The 23,598-nt window shown below is 45.0% G+C and overlaps 1 protein-coding gene across 1 annotated transcript in view; it reads left to right on the forward strand.

The window, feature by feature from the left end:
* Tmprss7 (transmembrane serine protease 7) overlaps positions 1-23,598 on the forward strand; it is a 53,324-nt gene that overhangs the window by 3,347 nt on the left and 26,379 nt on the right. Inside the window, exons 2-6 of the mRNA XM_045148425.1 lie at positions 13,008-13,215; positions 16,095-16,225; positions 19,160-19,227; positions 20,590-20,783; positions 23,331-23,369. Of these exons, the coding sequence (XP_045004360.1) occupies positions 13,173-13,215; positions 16,095-16,225; positions 19,160-19,227; positions 20,590-20,783; positions 23,331-23,369 (475 nt within the window). The 5' untranslated portion in view covers positions 13,008-13,172. The remainder of the gene's footprint in view (positions 1-13,007; positions 13,216-16,094; positions 16,226-19,159; positions 19,228-20,589; positions 20,784-23,330; positions 23,370-23,598) is intronic.

The following is a 23,598-nucleotide window of genomic DNA, read 5'->3' on the forward strand; positions in this document are numbered from 1 at the left end:
TGAGTTCTTAGGCTTCACAGGTGAGCCCCTTAACAGTTAAGGCATCTCTCCAGCTCCTTAGGTTCATTTTTGATCCAGCCAACACATACTGTGTTGTGTGTGTGTGTGTGTGTGTGTATGTGTAATAGACACTAACATTTTGTATCCATTCCCACTGACATCTATGCATAAGTAGGCTTGCCTGAAACATCGAAGTATCTGGTTAGGTGCTGATTGGCACAGGGTTCTTTGGCTGTCACGTGGGTGCTTTTCTCATGAGAAGTTTTAAAAAGAACCATGCTTTGTTAAATTCTCAGATACACCAACGTGAAGGAGACTCAGTGGAATTTTATGCATCTATCTTTCTAAAACAATATTTTACTTATTTATTTATTTGAGACAGAGTCAGAAAAAGGGAGAGAGAAGGAGAAAGACAGACAGAGAGAATGGGTAAGCCAGGGCATCCAGCCACTGCAAACAAACTCCAGATGCATGAGCCATCTTGTGCAGCTGGCTTACATGGGTCCTGGGAATCGAACCTAGGTCCTTTGGCTTTGCAGGCAAGTGCCTTAACTGCTAAGCCATCTCTCCTGCCTCTATGCATCTATCTTTGATCTCTGGCTTTGTTGAGAGTGCTTGTTGTTATCTATCCTCTCACTCTCCTCTCAGGCAGACAAGGCATAAAAGTGGACATCACTGCCTTGTTATCACTTAGTGCATCAATCCTCTCTTATATACCAGAAATATTTCTATCTTAAATAATATATTGTATCTTCATTAGTTCAATTTTGGGCTGAGGATGTGGCTCAGTGGTAGAGGTCTTGTCTGACATATGCAAGATTCTAGGTTCAATCCATAATAGAACCAAGAAAAAAAATTAAGCTGGGCATGGTGGTGCACGCCTTTAATCCCAGCACTCGGGAGGCAGAGGTAGGAGGATTGCCAAGAGTTCGAGGCCACCCTGAAAATACATAGTGAATCCCAGGTCAGCCTGAGCTAGAGTGAGACCCTACCTTAGAAAACCAAACAAAAAAAAAAAAAAGAAAAAAAAGAAAAAAAAATTATTTTGTTCTACTTTATAAGTTATTTTCACTACAAGTCTCTGAGAGCATCCACTGACAGTCAGCCACAACTTCTAGAACTCTTTACCTGCGGCTAAAAGCTTTTCAGTCTTGTTCACAAGTTGCCTTAATGTTTCAGCAAATCTGCAAAGGTGGGAACCTACTCTTGAAGCTGGTGTGGTGTCAGGCTAGGCTGTGAGACTTGTTCCCCTGAGCAACATAATTGTGAGGCTCGAGGACTTTGCTTCCTGGCTCTTTACCATAAAGTGACCTCAGCCAGGGGCCTCTCTGTTCCTTAGGGTTTCTCCAGGGTAGCATAGCACCTGGCATATAGCAGGTGCTCAGAAAAGTAGGGATTTTGTATTATTAATCAATATGTTCTAGTACTTACTGTTGATTAATTTTAAATATTTTATATTTATTTATTTGAGAGAGAGAGACAGAGAGAATGGGTACTCCAGGGCCCCTAACCACTGCCAACAAATTCCAGACACATGCACCACCTTGCGCATCTGGTTAACATGGGTCCTGGGGAATCAAACCTGGGGCCTTTGGCTTGGCAGGCAAGCACCTTCACCGCTAAGCAATTGCTCCAGGCCCTAATTAATTTGAACAATGTTGCTAAAGACTAGTTTGATGATCTTTGCTTCTCTTGCTATCTGTGAGAGTGTTCCAGACATTTGCTTGTCAAAATAACATATTGTGCCACCAGGCTTGTGTTTCCCTTGTCCCGGCCTGACATTCTGTTGGAATCCAGTGACTTTTGCATAATTTCCCAAGTCAATACTCTAGCAGGTATATTCCTTCATGGACTAGTAAACCCGTTCTGCTGCTGCTATGAGTCAGACGCAATGCTAGCTTGAGGTAGTGATGGCTCTCTTGAGATTGCTGTTGACCATGGGCCTTCTAGGGGTTGTCTGGTTAAGTCTGTGCGGCAGAATGGTGCTGGAACAGTCTATCCCAGTGCATCTCCAGTTGAGCCTGGCTAACAGAACAAAAGGCACAACCCCAGTGCTCATGAGTCCAGCTGGGTGTTTAAGTCTGAGTGGAGCGCTTCCCACACAGAACAACTTATGAATAAAAGTTGAGTGTTTCGGTGGGACGATGGAGTCAGAAAGAAAAGAAGTGATCTACTCTCTACTCCTTTATTCTCCCATTACTTGTTCAATAGGATGACCTTGTCTGAACCCTTGCCTCAGGGGGGAACATGGATGGCAGGCTATGACTTCTCCTGGATCAAGACCAAGTCATGTTGTTCCATCCTCTCTCCTCATTGTCACAGAAAAGGACAGTTCTAAAGATAAGGCAGTATTTGGGGGTAAATTCTGGGAAAATGGTGAAAATGCCACCCATAGCCATTACAGAATATGACTAGGTTTTAGAAATTTTCAGAGCAATCCACTGGGAACAAGATCACTTTGTTGAAAGATGATCCTCCAAGGTCAGGGGGATTGCCGTGCTATGGGACCAATTTTTGTCTTCAAAGAAAAATAAAAAAAGAGGGCTGGAAAGATGGCTTAATGGGGTTGAGCACTTGCCTATGAAGCCTAAGGACTCTGGTTCGAGGCTCAATTCCCCAGGACCCATGTAAGCCAGATACACAAGGGCGGGGGTCCATGCAATCTGGAGTTCGTTTGCAGTGGCTGGAGGCCCTGGTGTGCCCATTCTCTCTCTCTCTCTGCCTCTTTCTTTCTCAAATAAATAAAACGAAATTAAAAGAAAAAGATATAGTGAAGTCTGAATGTGACCTTATTTGGAAACAAGACCTGAGCCCCCAGGCGAGGAAGGAGCAAAGCCGTGTGAGAAGAGAGGCAGAGCCTGACGCGACCCGGTGGCAAACAAAGGGACCCAAACACTGCCGGCACGCCGCCAGAAGCAAGGACAAGGGATGCAGAGGTTGCAGAGGAGACAACCTTGCCACACCCTGATGTCACACCTCTAGCCTCTGCGTCTGTTGGGCAGTAAGTTTCTGTTGTTGCTGGTCTCTGTCCCCAGGTTCACGGGACTTTGTTATGGAAGCCCTAAAACATGAGCACAGTGCACATGCCAAGAACACAAAGTCCTGACCTGCCCCTGTCATTGCTTCTCTGTGTTCGCAAGAAAACCTGGCTGGGGATGGGGTTAGGTAATATCTTCATCTTGGACAACGGACAGGCTTGCTTACTGTTGCTGTCAAGGTCATGGACTCTTCAAGTTCAGTGTCCCTCAGTGGTGATATAAGGCCTCTGAGAAACACCCATGTGGACCGTATGAAGTCACCGCCACGGGTCTTAAGAGGGAAAGGGAACCAAGACAGCTGAGTCGATATCCGTGTATCCAATCCCGAAACAGTAATGGACTAACTCATTAGGTGGTGAAGAAGTCGAAACTGAATCCTAGAGCTAAATGATCCCAGACAAGGCTGTCCTCCCCAGTCCTCTTACCACGGGTCTTCTTTGGAAGAGGATAACACAGGGACCTGCCATTCAGGGAACTTGAAGTTTTATAGGAGAGTGGATAACCATGAGACAAGCTAAATATTAAACAAGACAACATGAGAGATGCCCTAAGTACTGGTTATGAATCAGTATGATTAAAGTCCCTGTGACACATCATAAAGGTTACTGAGTTAGGCAGAAGAGAGTGCCGTGGAGTGGGGCGTTAAGACTTGCGGGAGAGCTACAAGCGGGGTGTAGAACATGGTTAGGATTCAGACAGCAGTGTGGACCAGAGACTCGAGGCCAGGGGCGAAGGATGTCATTATAAGCCAACTCTATGGTCCAGACCATTTCTACACGTCTCTGAGGTAGTACATATTACCTAATATTATCGTGATCATTCCTCTTCTCCATCGAGAGCTATTTCCGGACAGTGATCTATTTTCTTCATTAAAAAATATTGGCATCTGTCACAAAGTGATGTACAGTGAACGGGTAACTAGATGGATGGATGACAACATGGACGAATCAAGACTGAAGATGTGCACTCTGATGGAACTATTAATACTTGTGACAGGAGGGCATGAACAGACAGGTGGCCTGATGTCATACTAGGAGAGATCCCGAGTGCCAGGTTAGGGCTAACGTTTGTGAGGGAAGATGATGATGCTGGAGTCTTTCCACGAAGAGTCACTTCTCAATATTGGGCACATGGATAAGTTTCAGTGTGAGGGTAGGACCTAAATAAGGAAAACCAGTTGATGGCCCACAATAATTTCACTTTTTGTTTTATTTTATATTTATTTACTTATTATTATTTTTTTTCTCAAGGTAAGGTCTCACTCTAGCTCAGGCTGACCTGGAATTCACTATGTAGTCTCAGGCTGGCCTTGAACTCACAGTGCTCCTCCTACCTCTGCCTCCAGGGTGCTGGGATCAAAGGCGTGTGTCACCACGCCTGGCTAATTTCACTTTAAAAAAATTTGATACAGGGTCTCACTGCAGCCAGACCGGCCTCAAATTCATGAAAATCCTCCTTCCTCAGCCTCCCAAGTGTGAGCCATCATGCCTGGCTCTGTAACTTAACTTTTTCGTAAACATCTGCGGGAGGGTTTGAGGGATGCCTTGGCTGATAGGACACTTGTCATGCAAGAATGAGTACCTGAGTCCTTAACTGAAGACACCACGTAACAGCTGGGAGCTATGGTGGACTTCTATAAATCCCAGCACGCTTATGGTGAGATGGATGAGAGAGAGAGAGGAGAATTTCCCAGAGGCTCCCAGACCAGCTAGTTTGGAAGACTCAGCGCTGTCAACAAGACCAAGAGACCTTGCTTCAAATGAGGTGGGAAAGCCAGTGTCAGTTGTAATGTCCTCTGACCTCCACGTGCACCCCATGGCACAGATGCACCTGCACACACACACACACACACACACACACACACACACACACACACACGCACACACGTACCACCACTGGAGCCTTCCATGCCAAGGGATCACGTTGGATGCAGAGTTATGTTCATGTGATCTTAAAGCACTGGTCGGTGCGGAAGGTTGAGGAATGATTTTACAGGCCGAACTCCACCTTGGTTCAGTGTGTGTTCTCCATAGCGACCACTGAGGCCACAGGAGAGAGGTTTCTCCTTTGATTCGGGTCACTGCCTGGTCCCGCTTTGGCCAGCTGACAGACCCCTGCCTTGCTTCCCTCTGCGCAGAAGCCTTTGCCCTTCTCTCCCTCATCCTCCACGCTGCTGGTAATGCAAACACCAGACTGTGTCTGACCCCTGTGATCGCCTCTGGCTGCTTGTTCTAGAACCAAAGGAATTCTGAGCCAGAACTTCTGCACCAGTGACAGCAATGAGGAGGTCAAAGCAGGCTTGGCTCCAAGCTTATCCGCGCCCTATCCCAGTTTTCTTTGTTACAATTTCATAAGACCAAGGGACATCAGGTATATTTGATTTTCAGAGATAACCATTTCCCCACCAACATCATTTTAATTGGTGTGTTTCTGAGTGGTGTGAGTGTGTATGTGTGTGTGTTTTCTGTCTCGTGTATGGCCACACATATTTGCACGTGGGGGTCAGGTGTTGATTTTGGGTGTCTTTCTCAATCATTCTCCGTCTTATTTACTACGGCAGGGTCTCTGCCTTGAACCCCGAGCTCACCAGCCTGGGTCTCTGCTGGGATTCTCTGGGATTCTTGGCTGCCTGCCTCACCAGCTGGCTTGCACGTGAGCGCGGAGGACCGGAACCCAGGTCTTCATGCTGCGTGACAAGTGCTTTCTTCACTGAGCATCTGTTCAGGAGCCCACACCAATATCTTCTCAGGAAAACTTAAAACATGCAACTGAAAGAATTTGATAACATTAATGCATCTACCCACACCTAGATCACTGCCCTTAATGTTTGGCTATACTTGTTTTCTGACATAATGTTCATTTAGAGATTTAGAGTGGAATTAAAAATATTTTTAATTTTTTATATTATTTTATATCTTTTTATATAATATATATATATTATATATATATATATATTTTTTTTTTGAGGGGAGGTTTTCAAGGTAGGGTTTCACTCTAGTCCAGGCTGACCTGGAATTCACTAGGTAGTCTCAGGATGGCCTTGAACTCATGGCAATCCTCCTACCTCTGCCTCCCAAGTGCTGGGGTTAAAGGCATGCTCCACCACACCTGGCTAAAAAAAATTTATTTTTATGTATTTGAGAGAGAGTGAAAGAGAAAGAGAGAGAGAAAAAATGGGTGCACCAGGGCCTCAAGCAGCTGCAAATGAACTCCAGATGCATGCGCCACCTTGTGCATCTGGCTTACATGGGTCCTGAAGAAACAAACTTGGGTCCTTCAGCTTTGTAAGCAAACACCTTAACCAGTAAGCCATCCCTCCAGACCTAGAGTGGATTTGTATTTTTATTTATTTGAGAGTTACAGACAGAGAGAAAGAAGCAGGTAGGTAGAGAGAATGGGCATGCCAGAGCCCTCAGCCACTGCGAATGAACTGCAGACGCGTGAAGGAAAGAAGGAAGGAAGGAAGGAAGGAAGGAAAAAGGAAGGGAAGGGTGGAAGGAAACATACTTGAAATGAATGTGTCACAGCCTTCTTGTTTAAGACCAAACTGTACGATTGGAAGTTCTCCAAATTAACTTCTCTGTGACAGTCATTATTTATCCCTCCAGACATAAAATGGCCTGGATATCCATGACCTCACAGTGTCTGACACTATCTACTCAAGACCATCATAAGAGGAGGAAAAGATCATGACATCAAAATAAAAGAGAGATTGATTGAGACGGGGAGGGGATATGATGGAGAATGGAATCTCAAAGGGGAAAGTGGGGGGGAGGGAGGGTATTACCATGGAATATTTTTTATAATCATGGAAAATGTTAATAAAAATTGAGAAATAAATAAATAAGGTGATTATCAATGTGTGTGTTTGATGCTTGCACATGAATTATGGAAACTCAGTTGTGATGGTGGTCGTTGTTCAGAACTTACACCCTTTGAAGGATTTTCCAGGCAGAATGGAGTGTTCTGTCCTGGAAGTTGAGATTTGCCCGTATGAGGGTTAAGGAGGGCAGCCTTCAGTGGGCTGGGTAATTGTCTTCCATTTCGTACACCCAGCGCAGCCTGCTGTGGTTGGCTGCCACTTCTCACCTTTTGTTGTGTCAAAGAGAAACAGCAGGAGCCGGTTACAGGCTATAAAGACAGATTTTTATTTCCTATCATTGAAGTAAGGGGAAAAGTGTTTCACTGTAGAGCTGAGCTCAGTTCCAAACACAGCAAAGAGAGCCAAGGACTTAGAGCAGATAGGCAGAGAGAGGGGTCGGTAGTCATAAGATCCAGGGTAGGGGGATTCATATGAAATTGACCTAACAGGAATCTTGCAAAGGCAGACCAAGAACTTTATGTGGGCAGAAAATAAACCTGGGGATGATCACATATCAAAAGTGTGGGGGTTTGTGCTAGACTGTCTTACCAGGACTCTTGCAACAACCTGGCTAGCCAGGCCACTGTCATGTGAAAGCCCTATACAGCTGAAGACAGGGTCCAAGACAGTGTGACTGGAAAGACCCTACAGAGGAGCCTGACTAGACCTGGGCCAGGGAGACAGTCTTTCTGGGGGGCCACCATTGAGAATATATATATTTCAGGTACAGTCTTGCTCCAGCGTCTGCTGACCTGGAATTCACTGGAGTCTTAGGGTGGCCTCTAATTCATGGTGATCCTCCTACCCCTGTCTCCCAGGTGCTGGGATGAAAGACGTGTGCCACCATCCACCATGCCCAGTGAGAAGAATGTGAAGTTTTTTTTTTTTTCTTTGAAATAAGCAGGAAAATAATTTTTTAAAATGTTGAAACATCTAAACAGCTTTATTTTTAAAATTTCAAATTCTCCTACCTCTGCCTCCCTAGTGCTGGGATCAAAGGTGTGTGTTACCACACCCGGCTGAAATTTCCAATTCTTATAATAAAGCCTAAAGCATTCAACTGATGCCCAGAGCTTCCAGGGAATGCTGTCTCCCTCCCCCCTCCCCCCACCCCCGTTAGATTTCTCTAGCGCCAATAGAAATTCTGAATTAGGCCTTCGGGGTTGTTTTTTCTATCCTTGGATTTAATTCAGACTGCAGTGGGAAAGACTCGAACAAGGGTTCCTGGGTTTGCTATGAGACTAAAGGGGAACAGTGGAGCATTCCTGCTGGATAGCGGGCTAGAGAGCCGAGGTCAGGGTTGGAGAGGACCCCTCCCCAGCGCAGTAGAGATTGTGATGGCAGGATGGGATGCCCGTGGAGCCCCGTGGAGGACTGTTCAGTTCAATTTTCATATTCTTCAGCAGATGTGGGCAAAAACTTTAATGACTTAAAAAATTATATATTTATTTATTTGAGAGAGCAAGAGAGAGAGGCAGACACACACACACACACACACACAGAGAGAGAGAGAGAGAGAGAGAGACAGAGAGAGAGAGAGACAGAGAGAGACGGAGAGAGACAGAGAGAGACAGAATGAGAATAGGCACGCCAGCGTCTCCAGCCGCTGTAAACAAACTCCAGGTGCATGGGCCACCTTGTACCGAGGTACTTTGGCTTTGCAGGCAAATACCTTAATCACTAAGCCATCGGTCCAGCCCAACTTTAATGACTTTTTAAAAAGTAGATGTTGAAGCCTGGTGTGGTGGTGTATGCCTTTAATCCCAGCACTTAGGAGGCAGGGGTAGGAGGATCATTGAGAGTTCGAGGCCACCCTGAGATTACAGAGTGAATCCCAGGTCAGCCTGGGCTAAAGCGAGACCTCACCTCAAAAAACCAAAAAAATAAAAGAAAATAATAATAAAAGCAGATGTTCAGCCTTTGCAGACAGCATCTTATTTTGCTATTTTATTTTATTTTTTTATTTATTTATTTTAATTAATTATTTATTTATTTGAGAGCGACAGACACAGAGAGAAAGACAGATAGAGTGAGAAAGAGAGAATGGGTGCGCCAGGGCTTCCAGCCTCTGCAAACGAACTCCAGACGTGTGCGCCCCCTTGTGCATCTGGCTAATGTGGGACCTGGGAAACTGAGCCTCGAACCAGGGTCCTAAGACTTCACAGGCAAGCGCCTAACCACTAAGCCATCTCTCCAGCCCTTGTTATTTTATTTTTTATTCTCTCTCTGTATGTGTGTCCCTGTGAGCATGGTCTGCATGAGCTGTGGTGACCAGATGGTGGTCAGATGACAACTCAGCTGCCTTCCACCTTGCCTTAGGTTGCTGTATATGTGAGGCTAGCTGCCCTGAGAGCTTCGAGATTCCTGTCCGCTGCTTCCCATCTCTCCATGGGTGTGTTGGGATTACAGACATTCGGGATCCTGGCTCTGGCTTTCCCTTGGGCTCTGGGGATCCAAACCTGAAGTCCTCAGACTTGCGTGGCACTTCACCCACTGAACCCCCTTTCCCCAGCCCCGACTGTATGGTGTTTTGTTCTGTTGTTGTTGTTTTGTTTTGTTTTGAAACAGGGTCTCCACCACACGTCATTCAGGATATTTCAAACTCACTATCCTCCTGCTTTTGCACCCCAAAGACTGGGATTATAGGTGTGTCATCACACCCTGATGGCTTGCTTTGTTTTCAATTCCAGAATAGGAAAAATTTCACAGCATAATAGAATTAGTCTTCAGGTGGCCTGAACAAAGGGGATTGGGTCTATAGATACAAAAAAGCTGGAAGAATGCATCAAAAAGAAAACAAAACTTGCCAGGTGTGGTGGCGCATGCCTTTAATCCCAGCACTCGGGAGGCAGAGGTAGGAGGATTGCCATGAGTTCAAGGCCACCCTGAAATGACAGAGTTAATTCCAGGTCAGCCTGGACCAGAGTGAGACCCTACCTCGTAAAACCAAAAAAAAAAAAAAAAAAGAAAACAAAACTGGGTTGGTTATACTTACATTACTTTCAAAATTTATTTATTCATTTGTAAGCAGAGAGAGAGAGAGAAAGAGAAAGAGAGAGAGAGGGGTGGAGGGAGGGAGGGAGAGATAAAGAGAAAGAGAGAGAAGCCGGACGTGGTGGCGCATGCCTTTAATCCCAGCACTCGGGAGGCAGAGGTAGGAGGATTGCCATGATTTCAAGGCCACCCTGAGACTACAGAGTTAATTCTGGGTCAGCCTGGACCAGAGTGAGACCCTGCCTCAAAAAAAAAAAAAAAAAAAAAAAAAGAGAGAGAGAGAGAAAAATGAATGCCAGGGCCTCTAGCCACTATAAACAAACTCCAGATGCCACTTTGTGCATCTGACTTTACCTACTGGGGAATAGAACCAGAGTCGTTAGGCTTTGCAGGCAAGCACCTTAACTGTTGAGCCATTCTCTCCAGCCCTACTTATTTTACTTTTAAGATGAGGATAGGGAAATAGAACAATAGGAAAATAACTGATTTCTCACTCTCAATTTTAATGGCATTTGTCAATATTTTTGGGATGTTGGACTGAGTTTCTTGTAAGGACACTTCACCTTGTGGCTGGCCTTTGACAGCCATCATTCATCCTAGCTCTAGTCAAGAACCTTCCATCTAGGGTGCAAAGCTGAATGCTAGATCCCTTTAACAGTCACAATATAGTAATGAGGCAGCTTCAGTTTCTGAATTGGACCCGGTGGAGGTAAGGCGATTCCATTCCTCTGAAAGCTAGCTGAGCGTGAGGCCTGTCTCTCAGTTCTTCCGAGCCATCATGTAAGGACAGGGATGACCGCAGCTTGCCCACGTCCCTGGATGGCCCCACACAGACCACCTGACAATGGACAATGACAACATCACTACTTCACCCAAGCCTGCCGAAGTGAAAGTAAGTACTCTGTGAAACTCCTCTCTTCCTGGAGGCAGTATACGCTGGGCCTGTTAGGACCACGAGTCTATGGGATGATGAAGATAAAGGGACCAAGAAGAAATGCTTACTTTGTGTGGTTCCTCATGGATTATATTGAATGCGAACTTGTTTTAAACTTGGCAATTGTTCAGCACCTGCTTTTCTAATGCTCCAGGGAGTTTATATCCACATAAATTCCACTTTAAAATTTAATCGGTAGTGCTGAGACTGCCTGTGATGTGTCCTGGAACTTGAGGATCCACCCTGAGCCTTGTTAATTCTACATGTATTGCCATTTCTGTGTTTCTTTTACTCTTTGGCATTATACTTGAAAACAGCTTGATGTCAGAGTTATCTCATTCTACAATGAGATAGTTTTCTGTCTGGAAACCCCATCCCCATTCCTTTAAGAAAACACATTATATGCACTCTAGTCTCGTTTGATCTCACTAGGAGGCATATGATCGGCATTTCACTCCATGGTTGACAAGGATGTTTGGCGAAAAGAATGAGGGCGACATGAATAATGCAAAATGTACTTGGCCACAAGTTATTCCATCATTGGCAGGATTAAAGACTACAAGACATACAACTTTGAAGGGAAGAGAGAGGAAGAGTGTGAGAGAATAAGAAAATTCTCAGTAGAACCCAATTATTTCTTCACTATTGGCGTTTCTATATGGAATCATTTAATGTGTGGTTAAAAGTTATTTCATCACCCGAGTTTAGTTACCCTGACATGTATAAATCTCTTTGCCAAAGAAGCTAAACTCTCACATGAATTATTCAGGAATTCACAGCATTGAATGACAGAAGGTAGAAGAGAAAATAGATGCGGAGGAGGGGTAACAAGTAAATTGCTTTTCTTCTCTTTCGGGGCATACTATATGCATCAATACCAATAATCCAAGAACTTTCCAATCAATGAGTCATCTACCTCACTATTTGCTTTATTTTAAAATTATGTTTTCCATTTATGACTGAGTCACCGCCGAGTCACCAATCAGCTCAGTGGCTGACCGTGATAAAACCATCATGCTGGGGTTCCAGCTTCTGCCGCTGCACAAAGCACCGCATCGCCCAGCTTTCCCTCTTCCACTCAGCCAGCAAGCTGCAGTGAAGAAATCAACATGTTTCTTTGAGACACTCATTTGTATTCTTTTCCAAAAGGAAACGTTAAATATTTTTAATTACTTAATTTATTTGTTGCATGTGTGTGCATGCAGGTGTGCCTGGTCGCGTGTGTGGGTGTGGATGCGCACACGCTATGGCATGCGTGCGGAGATCACAGGACGACTTTCAGGTAGATCCTCATCATTTTGCTGTTGTGACCCACTTCCCTTCTCACAGGAGTGCACTGGGATCAGCGGCGCTCTCTGCATCTTCTGGCTTTTGTGTGAGGTAGGGAGCTGAACTCAGGTACTAGAATTGCCCAGCAAGTGTTTTATCTACAAAGCCATCTCCCTAGCCCTTCACTTGTATTCTTTCTTTCTTTCTTTTTTTTTTTTTTTTTTTGAGGTAGGGTCTTGCTCTAGTCCAAGCTGACCTGGAATTCACTATGCAGTCTCAGGGTGGCCTCGAACTCATGACGATCCTCCTACCTCTGCCTCCCGAGTGCTGGGATTAAAGGCGAGCGCCACCACGTCCTGCTCCTCACTTATATTCTTATTTTCATTCCTGCCTCAGTACAGAAAGAACTGATTGCAAGAGAAAAGCAACGTAAACACAAACATTGAAAAGCCATGAACACTGAGGCATGGTAATACATGTTTGTAATCCCAACACCCAGGAGACTAAGGCAGAAGGATTGTGAGTTCAAGGCCAGCCTAAAGGACAAAGTGAGGTCCAATCTCAGAAAACAAAAACTACACCTCCCGCCATCGGCCATACTAATAAATACAAAACAAAAGCAAAGCTATAAGTCAAAATCCAAAGAGAGATACAGCAGAAGGGGGTTCTAAATAGGAATGGAGGTGGGGTGTTGGGGCAAGGATCTGGGAGCCACTCTCTATAGTGGCTATAATGCCTTGCTCTTCTGCTCTTCATTTTGCATCTTGATGCCAATCCACTTACTGCGCTCATGTAAATAACAGGACTGATGGGCCTTTTAACACCACACTCTCCTTAACGAATATTTTCCACTTAAGCTCTGGACCACGTTTAATTAATGACATGCCTTTTTTTTTTTTTCTTTTTAAAGATATCGAATATCTCTGTTCAGGTGGTCAGTGTTCCAGGGAAGTTACCAGGGAGGCGACCGCCACGAAGACCTGCTGGCCCAGCTAGGCCCCGCAAGCAATCAAAGAAGAGAGCTCCCTTTTGGAACATCCAAAATAAAATCATTCTCTTCACGGTGTTTTTATGCATGCTGGCGGTCACAGCCTGGACTCTCCTGTGGCTCTATATCAGTAAGTCAGGAGTCACGTTCCTTTGGGCTGTGAGTCCTGAGTTAGCCAAGCAGACCTAACGAAGCCCTGGGCATTGCTGACCTTTCCCAGACACAACCAACCACTTCCAAAACTGGCACTGGGGCCTTGAAAAGCCATCTGAATGAAAGTGCCCCTTCTTCCCCATCACCGCTGCGCCCTTCCTCACCATGGGTGGGCAAGGGGAGGGAGAAGTGGGAGTGGGAAGGGAGGGGCTGAGGAGGGTCCCCTGGGAATTTTGACTAGCTCAGAAATGCATTGCATTTGGAGCTTTTGAAAAAGGAATGCAGTACTAGGGTGTTTTCATTTCCTCATTCCACCCACAGCCTGTCTCTAGGCAACCTTAAATTTCCAGCTCCCTGAGCTGCCTCTCATCCTGGCATCTTTGTTGGCCCTGTTGTGTTTTTATCCATGTGATTATGTGTTTTTTTTTTAAATTATTTTCACATTTTTATCTATTTATTTATTTATATGTGTGTGTGTGTGAGAGAGAGAGAGAGAGAGAGAGAGAGGAGAGAAAGAGCATGCCAAGGCATCCAGCTGCTGTCAATGAGTTCCAGATGCATGTGCTACTTTGTGCATCTGGCTTATGTGGGTCCTGGGGAATTGAACCTGGGTCCTTTGGCTTTGCAAGCAAGTGCCTTAACTGCAAAGCCAGGTCTCCAGTCCCCCCTTTTTATTTTGTCAATCTGATTGATTCTTTGTGGCAGATGTGATAGTTGAACCCTTTCTTTTGGAGTACTTACTAATTCAGTTTGGTAGCTATAGCATTCACTGACTTGTGTTAAGAGTTCCTACCTCATACATACATTTAATGTCGCACACATGAAATATACACTTGTTCTTTGCCTCTGATTTCTGATACTCTGGTAACTTCCTGAGAGATAGGTGTAATAGGAGCATTTTTTAACATAATATTTGATTTTAGTTCCTAGATGCTAACACAGAACTCAGAAAAGATTTTTAAAAATATTTTATCTATTTATTTAAGAGAGAGAGAGAGAGGGAGGGAGGGAGGGAGGGAGGGAGGGAGAGAGGGAGGCACACTAGGACCTCAAATCATTGCAAATTAACCAATTCCAGATGTATGTGCCACTTTGTGCATCTGGCTTACATGGGTACTGGGGAATCAAACCTGGATCCTTAGGTTTCACACACAAATGCCTTAACCACTAAGTCTCATCTCCAGTCCAGAAAAGAACTTTTTGATATGTTGGTGACTAGATCCTGAAAGCCCCTAGGAGGGTAGAGGGTCTGATCATGTCATTGGAGGGCCACAAGCTTCAGCGTCCTGACCACCTTTGGGAAGAAAAGAAGGGTTGGAGAAATCTCACCGCACACATTGTGGGAGTGCCCACTGAGAGCTGGAGGAGGAGTGCCCACTGAAGGCTGGAGGAGGAGTGCCCACTGTGAATTGGCCCGTTGGTTGGCATGGGACTGACTGACGAACGTGATGTGTGTGCTGGAGGCGCTTAGAGACTGGTGAGAAGGCAAGTCAGTGTACAATTAAGAAAAACATAACCAGGCTGGAGAGGTGGCTTAGTGTTTAAGCGCTTGCCTTTGAAGCCTAAGGACCCCGGTTCAAGGCTCGATTCCCCAGGACCCACGTTAGCCAGATGCACGAGGGGGCGCACGTGTCTGGAGTTCGTTTGTAGTGGCTGGAGGACCTGGCGCCCCCATTCTCCCTCTGTCTCTGCCTCTTTCTCTCTCTGTCTGTCGCTCTCAAATAAATAAAAAATAGACAAAAATTAAAAAACAAAACAAAACATAACCCCATCCGAGAACCAGTTTTATATCCATCCCATCGCATTCCTGGCGTACCTCAGCTGACACATCTACGTAGCCCTGGGATTACATGAAGTTTTAGGATAACTGTATACAAAAGTAGCTTATTTATATAAAAATCAGGAGAAAGCATTTCATGAGGCAGAGCAGTGTGAGCAGAGAACTGGGTTGCAGTAGTAAGGATTAATTGTTCAATAGACAGCAGGCTTGTTTTGATACATGGATCATGGAGGTATCCTTGAGAATGGGGGAGTCAGTTAATAGAGAGGCCAGGGAGGGTCTTACTTAGTGGGGTGAGCTAAGGCATTAGGTAAATAGATTCGCATTCAATGGTGAATCTATCTCTGTTGCATTGCTGCTGTCCTGGCCCTTGCTTGCATTAGCAGACAGGTGGAAGCACCGGGGACTGAGGAGGGCTGCCTGACTTCGTTGCCCACCATGCTGACTTCCCCGAGCAGCCTCACCGTGTGTAGTTCTTTGCACCTCTCGTTCCGCAGACATGAGAAAATCTAAGCCACGGTGTACTGCCTTCCTTAACTACATGCTCTGAAGTCCGACAAGTGTAACTTTCACCTAAGCATCTCACTTTTAAAGGTTTACTGGTAGCAGATAGGAAGAATAGAACATTCTCAGATGGAGGGGGCATTTGCCACTGATGGATGAGGTTCCTGAAGCCATTGGCTGTGACCTAGTAAAATATGTAGCTGGGGCTGGAGAGATGGCTTAGTGGTTAAGCGCTTGCCTGTGAAGCCTAAGGACCCTGGTTCGAGGCTCGATTCCCCAGGACCCACGTTAGCCAGAAGCACAAAGGAGCGCACGCGTCTGGAGATCATTTGCAGGGGCTGTAGGCCCTGGCACGCCCATTCTCTCTCTCTTCTCTACCTCTTCTCTCTCTCTCTCTCTGTTGCTCTCAAATAAATAAATAAAAATAAACCAACAAACAAAAGAAAATACATAGCTGCCTAAAGTCAAGTCATTTTTAGGAGCTTCCTACCAACATGCATCCTCTCAATACTGCCTTGTCTCTCTCAGGCCACACACAGAGCCTCCTAATCAGCTTCCCTCCCATGTTGCAGGTAAGACAGAAAGCAAAGACGCCTTTTATTTCGTCGGAATGTTTCGCATCACCAACGCTGAGTTTCTTCCTGAGTACCGGCATAAGGAGTCCAGGGAGTTTCTTTCCATAGCAAGGACTGTGGAGCAAGTGGTGAGGCGCTGGGCCTGGGGCTGGGTGCAGCCTGAAGGGCCAGTGGACGGGGCAGAGGGGTTCTTAAATGTCCGGGTGCTTTGCCTTGAAGAAAATAGAGAGGGTGGTAGTAGGAAGCTGTCAAAGATAAACATGGGATTTAAGCCATTTTTTAGATAAACTACGATTGCACCCGTTCTTAGCTCATCTATGCTATAAAATGCAGCTGTGTTTTCTCTCTGTGATTGTTAAAGGGAACTGGCTCTCTCAACTTTGCCTTTTTCCATTTGTAAAATGAACAAATTGGATCAAGCGATCTATAAAATGTCCTCCATTTCTGAAGTGCAATGCATGCTGACTAATGCTGTGATTTTTATTTATTTATTCCCAAGCTTGTGCTGTCTATCTCTTCACTTAAAATTTAACTTTCTCGACTTGGCGTGGTGGCGCACGCCTTTAATCCCAGCACTCGGGAGGCAGAGGTAGGAGGATAGCCGAGTTCAAGGCCACCCTGAGATGACAGAGTTAATTCCAGGTCAGCCTGGACCAGAGTGAGACCCTACCTCAAAAAAACCAAAAAAAAAAAAAAAAAAAAAATTGACTTTCTCAGTCTGGAGAGATGGCTCAGTGGCTAAGCTCTTGCCTGTGAAGCCTAAGGACCCTGGTTCGAGGCTCGATTCTCCATGGCTAAGCTCTTGCCTGTGAAGCCTAAGGACCCTGGTTCGAGGCTCGATTCCCCATGACCCACGTTAGCCAGATGCACAAGGGGGCGCATGTGTCTGGAGTTCGTTTGCAGTGGTTGGAGGCCCTGGCACGCCCATTCTCTCTCTCTCTCTCTCTCTTTGCCTCTTTCTCTTTGTGTCTGTTGCTCTCAAATACATTTTTTTTTAAAAAAATTAACTTCTTCAGATGGCATGGTGGCACATGCCTTTAATCCCAGCACTTGGGAGGCAGAGGTAGGAGGATCACCTTGAGTTCAAGGCCACCCTGAGATTACATAGTGAATTCCAGGTCAGCCTGGACTAGAGTGAAACCCTACCTCGAAAAACCAAAAAAGAAAAAAACTTTCTCATTATTCAAGTAATAAATATTTATTATAAAAATAGTAAAATTTGGAAAATTGTAAAAAGAAGCATCAAATTCTTTCTTTCTTTATTTATTTGAGAGTGACAGACAGACAGAGAAAGAGGGAGATAGATAGATAGAGAATGGGCATGCCAGGTCCTGTAGCCACTGCAAAGGACATCCAGACACGTGCGCCCCTTGTGCATCTGGCTAACGTGGGTCCTGGGGAGTCAAGCCTCGAACCAGGGTCCTTAGGCTTGACAGGCAAGCGCTTAACCGCTAAGCCATCTCTCCAGCCCAGCATCAACTTCTTTAATGTCATCACCAGATAAGGTTTGTTTTTTCTGGACTGTATGGACATGGAAGATAACACAAAATGTGGAGTGCTAGTAGATTTTTATAATTTGACATCTTCCTTCACTTTATACTGCATGTTTCTACGTAAGTATTAGTTAAAAACAAGTGTCAGTACCCTTAACGTTTCACAATCCTTTTTATTCAATGTTTAAACTGTTCCTGTTTTTTTTTTTTGACACAGTATTTAATGGGACATCAAAACTGTCACATAAACTATGTGTGTCTCTGATTACTTCCTTAGATGATTTTCTGAAAGTATAATTACCTTGTCAAATAGAAAAATACTCATTCGTGGCTCTTGGCACATAGAGCTAGCTAGAAAGTTTCTGCCAAGCTGTACTTGCGCAGTAACGTTAAGAGGGGCTCAGCACAGTGTGGGTGAGGAGGGCTTGCGAGAGGGCAGCAGCCCCTCATTTAGTGACTGCTCTAGAAATTAGGTACCACACCGAACCCTTTCCTCTCACATTGGGGCCCCAATTATTTATTCCTCCAAGGAGGTGGGCATGTAAAACAACACAAATAACCCATCGAGGCACACGAGACTTAGGCAATATGTGTTGTGTTGTACGGCAAATTTCAATTTGAGAGCTTGTAGTTTTCCATGATACTATATAATTGTGAAGGTTTTTTGAGTGTGGGGGTTGTCTAACTGGACATTTTGCTGGGTGATTTTGCTGCAATGCAGGAGAGGAAACACAAGAGAAGAAGGGTTGGAGAGGAAAATGAATTTGGTCTAAGAAACCGAGTGAGGACATTGACAGTAAATTGATTGCAAATCCCTCTGAGATCCATTTAGGGAGTTTGAAAATGGTGGCGGCCTGTCACAAGATTCAGCTGCAAGATGACCTGATGGTGCACGCCACACGCCCCCTTGTGGCTAAAACAGGACCGCATCTTTTTTAAAAATTTTATTTATTTGAGAGAGAAAGAAAGAAACAGAGAAAGAGAGAGAGAGGGAGGGAGATAATGTGCTCGCCAGGGCCTCCAGCCACTGCAAATGAACTCTAGATGCATGTGTCACCTTGTGCATCTGCCTTACATGGGTCCTGGGGAATTGAACTGAGGTCCTTTGGCTTTGCAGGCAAATGCCTTAACCACTAAGCCATCTCCCCAGCCTAGGAAAGTATCTTTAAGAACAATCCCTCACGGAAATGAGGTTGAGTCAAAATGTATTTAAACGAATTTGATGTGTTAGCTGCGGATAAAATTAACCTTGGGAATAGGCTGAACCCAGAAGTAAAACTTGATTAAAGTCTTTAAGGGTTATAAACGGAGAAGAGTAACTGGCATTCCTCACAGATAGCAGAGCAAAGTTAAGTAGAATTGCTATAGGGAACAAAGCCGTTATTTGATTTTAGTAAGAAAATCTAGGTCTGGAGTTAGAAACCTTCAATTTGAGGCATGCTTTCCATCATGCTAGCTCTGAGGAAGTCAAGTTTGAAAGAATTAGGACACCTTCCCTGTCTCAAAAACAAAACAAATCAAAACAAAAGCCACACATAAATACATACACCTTAATCCTCTTGTTTTTAGGTGAATCTTGTTTATACAACATCAGCCTTCTCCAAATTTTATAAGCAGTCTGTCGTTGCAGATGTCAGGTATGTATGCCCTTGTTTCAGGGTTCCTACCCTCATTGCTATAAACTCTCCTACGGCCATGGATGGACCGAGACACCACCACTGTCAAGTCGCTTCTCAGGAGCAGTTGTACTGGCCCATCAGTCAGCCAGGCTGTCACTGTGAGGGTTTGAGTGTTTGCTCTTGATCTGTCAAGTCCTTCCTAACACATACCCAGCTAGAATCCCTTCCTCAGTGCCTCTGAGCAAAATGGGCATAAACATGGCTGCCACAAAAAGTGGATGGTGGAGGCAAAAACAAAGCACAGCAAAAACGTAAATAAAGCACAGATCTCTATCTTTTAAAAGCTGTCCATGGGGCTGGAGAGATGGCTTAGCGGTTAAGCGCTTGCCTGTGAAGCCTAAGGACCCCGGTTCAAAGCTCGGTTCCCCAGGTCCCACGTTAGCCAGATGCACAAGGGGGCGCACGCGTCTGGAGTTCGTTTGCAGTGGCTGGAAGCCCTGGCGCACCCATTCTATCTCTCTCTCTCTATCTGTCTTTCTCCCTGTGTCTGTCGCTCTCAAATAAATAAAAAATGAACAAAAAAAAATATTAAAAAAAAATAAAAGCTGCCCAGTGAAAAAAATTGGTCACTAGAAGTCTGAGAAAACAAAAGTATCAGGGCATAATAATTTCTTGGGAAAAATTGTGCCCCTGATGCGGTAGCCTGTGGGCTAGCTCCTCCTACCCTACATAGCTGGCAGAGATTCACGATTCACATTGGCATATCAATAGATACCGAGAAGTCTTGGAAGAAAGCTTACTTATTTTTTCTTAGTTTTACATCCCCCAACTGACTTACAAACACTGCCATGCTTCCTTCATAAACCCCGTACTATTTGTAAGCTGGGAGCTTAGGCTCTCAGGGCACTTTGAAACCCAAATTGGCCTTAGTTTCTGGATCCACTCAGGTTGCCACACAATTCTGAATTAGATCTGGTCCCAACTTCCTCAGCTACCAAGCTGGGATGAAGACAGTACCTTTCTCTTAAAATTAAGTGGCGCGGAGCCCAGTTGACACATGCCTGGGTGTGGCGACGTATCAACAGTAGCTGCTGCTAGGGTCAATGGCAGCAAATATGGCTCGACACCCTTAGAAATAGCTTATTCTCTGTGTAGCTGAAACTATGCAGCAGTTATTCTAGATTGGAATCCAACACAGTGACAAGGACACTCAGAGGGTGGCGCTGTCTCCTGCCAGTCCTGGCTACCTATGGGAGGGCATTAGATCCATGCTAAGGGTGTGTTTGAGGGCAGTGGCCCTGTCCCTCGGGTTTCTGCCTTCCTGTGAAGGCTGACTACCCGAGATGTGTCCTTGATCATCTCTCTTGTATTTCACTGTAGCAGCAACAACAAAGGAGGGCTCCTGGTGCACTTTTGGACTGTGTTTGTCATGCCACACGCCAAGGGCCACATCTTCTGTGAGGAGTGTGTGGCAGCCGTCTTGAAGGACTCCATCCAAACCAGCATCGTGAACCGTACCTCTGTGGGGAGCTTGCAGGGCCTGGCTGTGGACATGGACTCTGTGGTTCTAAACGGTGATTGTGGGCTAGTTCTCCTCTAAGCGCCCCTCCCCACCGCGTTCCTGATACTTGCCATTATGGAAGTGAAAATTGCAGGGAAGCACTCTCTTCCACAATGCCACGTGCACGGGATTAACCAATGACATTGAGCTATGATGGTATGATGGTTGAGGAAATTTCTCCATGTTATTATCTACAGTCCTTTGACCAAAGTATACCAAATTGAATTTATTAAAGTGTTTACTATCATACGTAGATCCAGTTCATGAAATTAAGTCCCCAAGGAATAAAGTTTTAGAAAAGGAAGAATTTTTTTTTTTAAGTTTCATTTGTTTATTTGAGAGAGAGAGAAAAGTAGAGAGAGAATTGGGCACACCAGGGCCTCCAGCCACTGCAAACAAACTCCAGACGCATGCACCACCTTGTGCAGCTGGCTTATATGGATCCTAGGGAATCGAACCTGGGCAAGTGTCTTAACCACTAAGCCATCTCTCCAGCCTGAAAAGGAAGAACTTTGCTGAAGGTGATCTATGTTTTCCTTCTCCAGAGAGACTTACTCCTACATTATGTCCTGGTCTTTCTGGGGACTGAAACATTAGCTTAGTGTTTGGGTGAAGTGGCCAAGATAGAACCCTTCTCCAGGCAAAGACAAGGAAAAAGGCATTCCTGAACTTTCAGTGCAGCCAATGTAAAGTGAGTGTGATTTAAACCTTGAAGGGGCGAGGAGGGCAGATGAACAGATCTGGAGCCAGAGAGGGAACCAGCTGAGTGCATTCTGGTCATTGAGACCTTTGAGGGTTAAGGTGGAGTCAGGGTGTGGTGGGCTTTTGGGAATGAAAACCAGCTGGTGGGAAGTACTGTGCTGCATGAATGTGAGGACAAGCAATTGGGCAGAAGCCTTACTCTGCCGCGGGTAGGGGGTTGTCGAGCAGTCCCTTGCAAAAACGTGCCCGGGCATGTTTGGCTCAAGAATTAGGATGTCAGTTTATCTGCTCTGCTTTTTTGAGCCATGGAGAATATCTGAATGCGTTTTATTGCTCTTGGTTAATCTTTCACCTTTGTGGAAAGTCAGAAGCTGACTGAGGATTTGGCACCACTAAATGAAGGGCCTTTTTTTTTTTAAATTTTTTTAAAAATTTATTTATTTGAGAGCGACAGACACAGAGAGAAAGACAGATAGAGGGAGCGAGAGAGAGAATGGGCGCGCCAGGGCTTCCAGCCTCTGCAAACGAACTCCAGACACATGTGCCCCCTTGTGCATCTGGCTAACGTGGGACCTGGGGAACCGAGCCTCGAACTGGGGTTCTTAGGCTTCACAGGCAAGCGCTTAACCGCTAAGCCATCTCTCCAGCCCGAAGGGCCGTTTTTTTGAAATATGCTTCCCAGTGCCCTTTCTGTAACTCCTTGACTGTGCGGGGCTCTAAAATGGCCTGCTCCGGGCCTGGTGTGGTAGCCCAGGCCTTTCATCCCAGCACTCGGGAGGCAGAGGCAGGAGGATCACTGTGAGTTTTGACGCCATCCTGAGACTACATAGTGGACTCCAGGTCAGCTTGGGCTAGAGTGAAACCCTACCTCAAAACAACCAAGAAAAGAAAAAGAAAAAAAATACAAACTGAGTGTGGTGACACAGACCTTTAATCGCAGCACTCGGGAGGCAGAGATAGGAGGATCACTGTGAGTTCAATCCCCCCCGAGACTACAGAGTGAATTCCAGGTCAGCCTGGCCTACAGTGAGCCCTACATCACAGGCCCCCCCCCATGAATATAAAATGGACTGCTGCATAGTCCCATGAAAATGCAAAGTGAATCATATGTTACCCAAAATTTCTGTAGCTTTGTTTTTATGTAAATTTCACATGTATTAATATAAATTATTTTGACATACATATATGCTAGGCATATGGAAGGTGGCTAATAAACATTTTTTTAATGAATGAATGAAAAAAGATCTCAAGTAGGAAATTCTACATTACATTAGCTACTTCAGTCATAGAACTAATTATTGTTATTTGCTTAGTTGCTTTTTTTATTTTGGAGAGAGAGAGAGAGGATTGTTATGCCAGGGCCTCAGCCACTGCAATCAAACTGCAGACGTTTGCACCATCTAGTGGGCATGTGCAACCTGGCGCTTGGTTCACCTTTGTGTGTCTGGCTTATGTGGGATCTGGAGAGTAGAATATGGGTCCTTAGGCTTCACAGGCAAATGCCTTAAGCACTAAGCTATCTCTCTAGCCTCCAGTTGCTTTTTTTCTTTCTTATACTGTTGGAATTGTTTTGGAATTGTACTCTGGAGGCATTGAGGTAAAAGGAATGGCATAATGAACCGTCACAGCTCCTCGTTTTCAACAACTCATAGCTGTCCTACATGAGCTGAGAATACCTAGATACCCCCCTCACTGGCTCCTTGCAAAGTATCACCCATCCTGGACATGTGTGATTATTTTTATTTATTCGTTTGATGTTTTTTAAAGAAGAACTAAAACTAACTTTTACTAAGTAAATTCCAACAACATGAGATTCTGGGACTAACGATCTTTTTCTCTGTGCACCTTTTCAATACAGTTGGGCTTCGGTCGGATTACTCATCAGCCATAGGCTCTGGTAAATTATTTCATGTGTTTCTTCCTGACTTCCCATTAGTATCTCTTGGGCCACTGTTTTGATTTTCTAATGATCATATCTTTTAATCCTCTTTTTGGTGTGTGACAGCAATGCACTTACATTGACTTTAGCACAAATTTGACTGGCTTATGTACTTCTACCCTAGGGAAAATATGGAATATATTGGCTTCAGGTGTGGTTGGGTCCAGGCTCTAAAACAACATAATTA

Source organism: Jaculus jaculus, chromosome 4 (genome assembly GCF_020740685.1).
Source record: "Jaculus jaculus isolate mJacJac1 chromosome 4, mJacJac1.mat.Y.cur, whole genome shotgun sequence".
NCBI classification, from domain to species: domain Eukaryota; kingdom Metazoa; phylum Chordata; class Mammalia; order Rodentia; family Dipodidae; genus Jaculus; species Jaculus jaculus.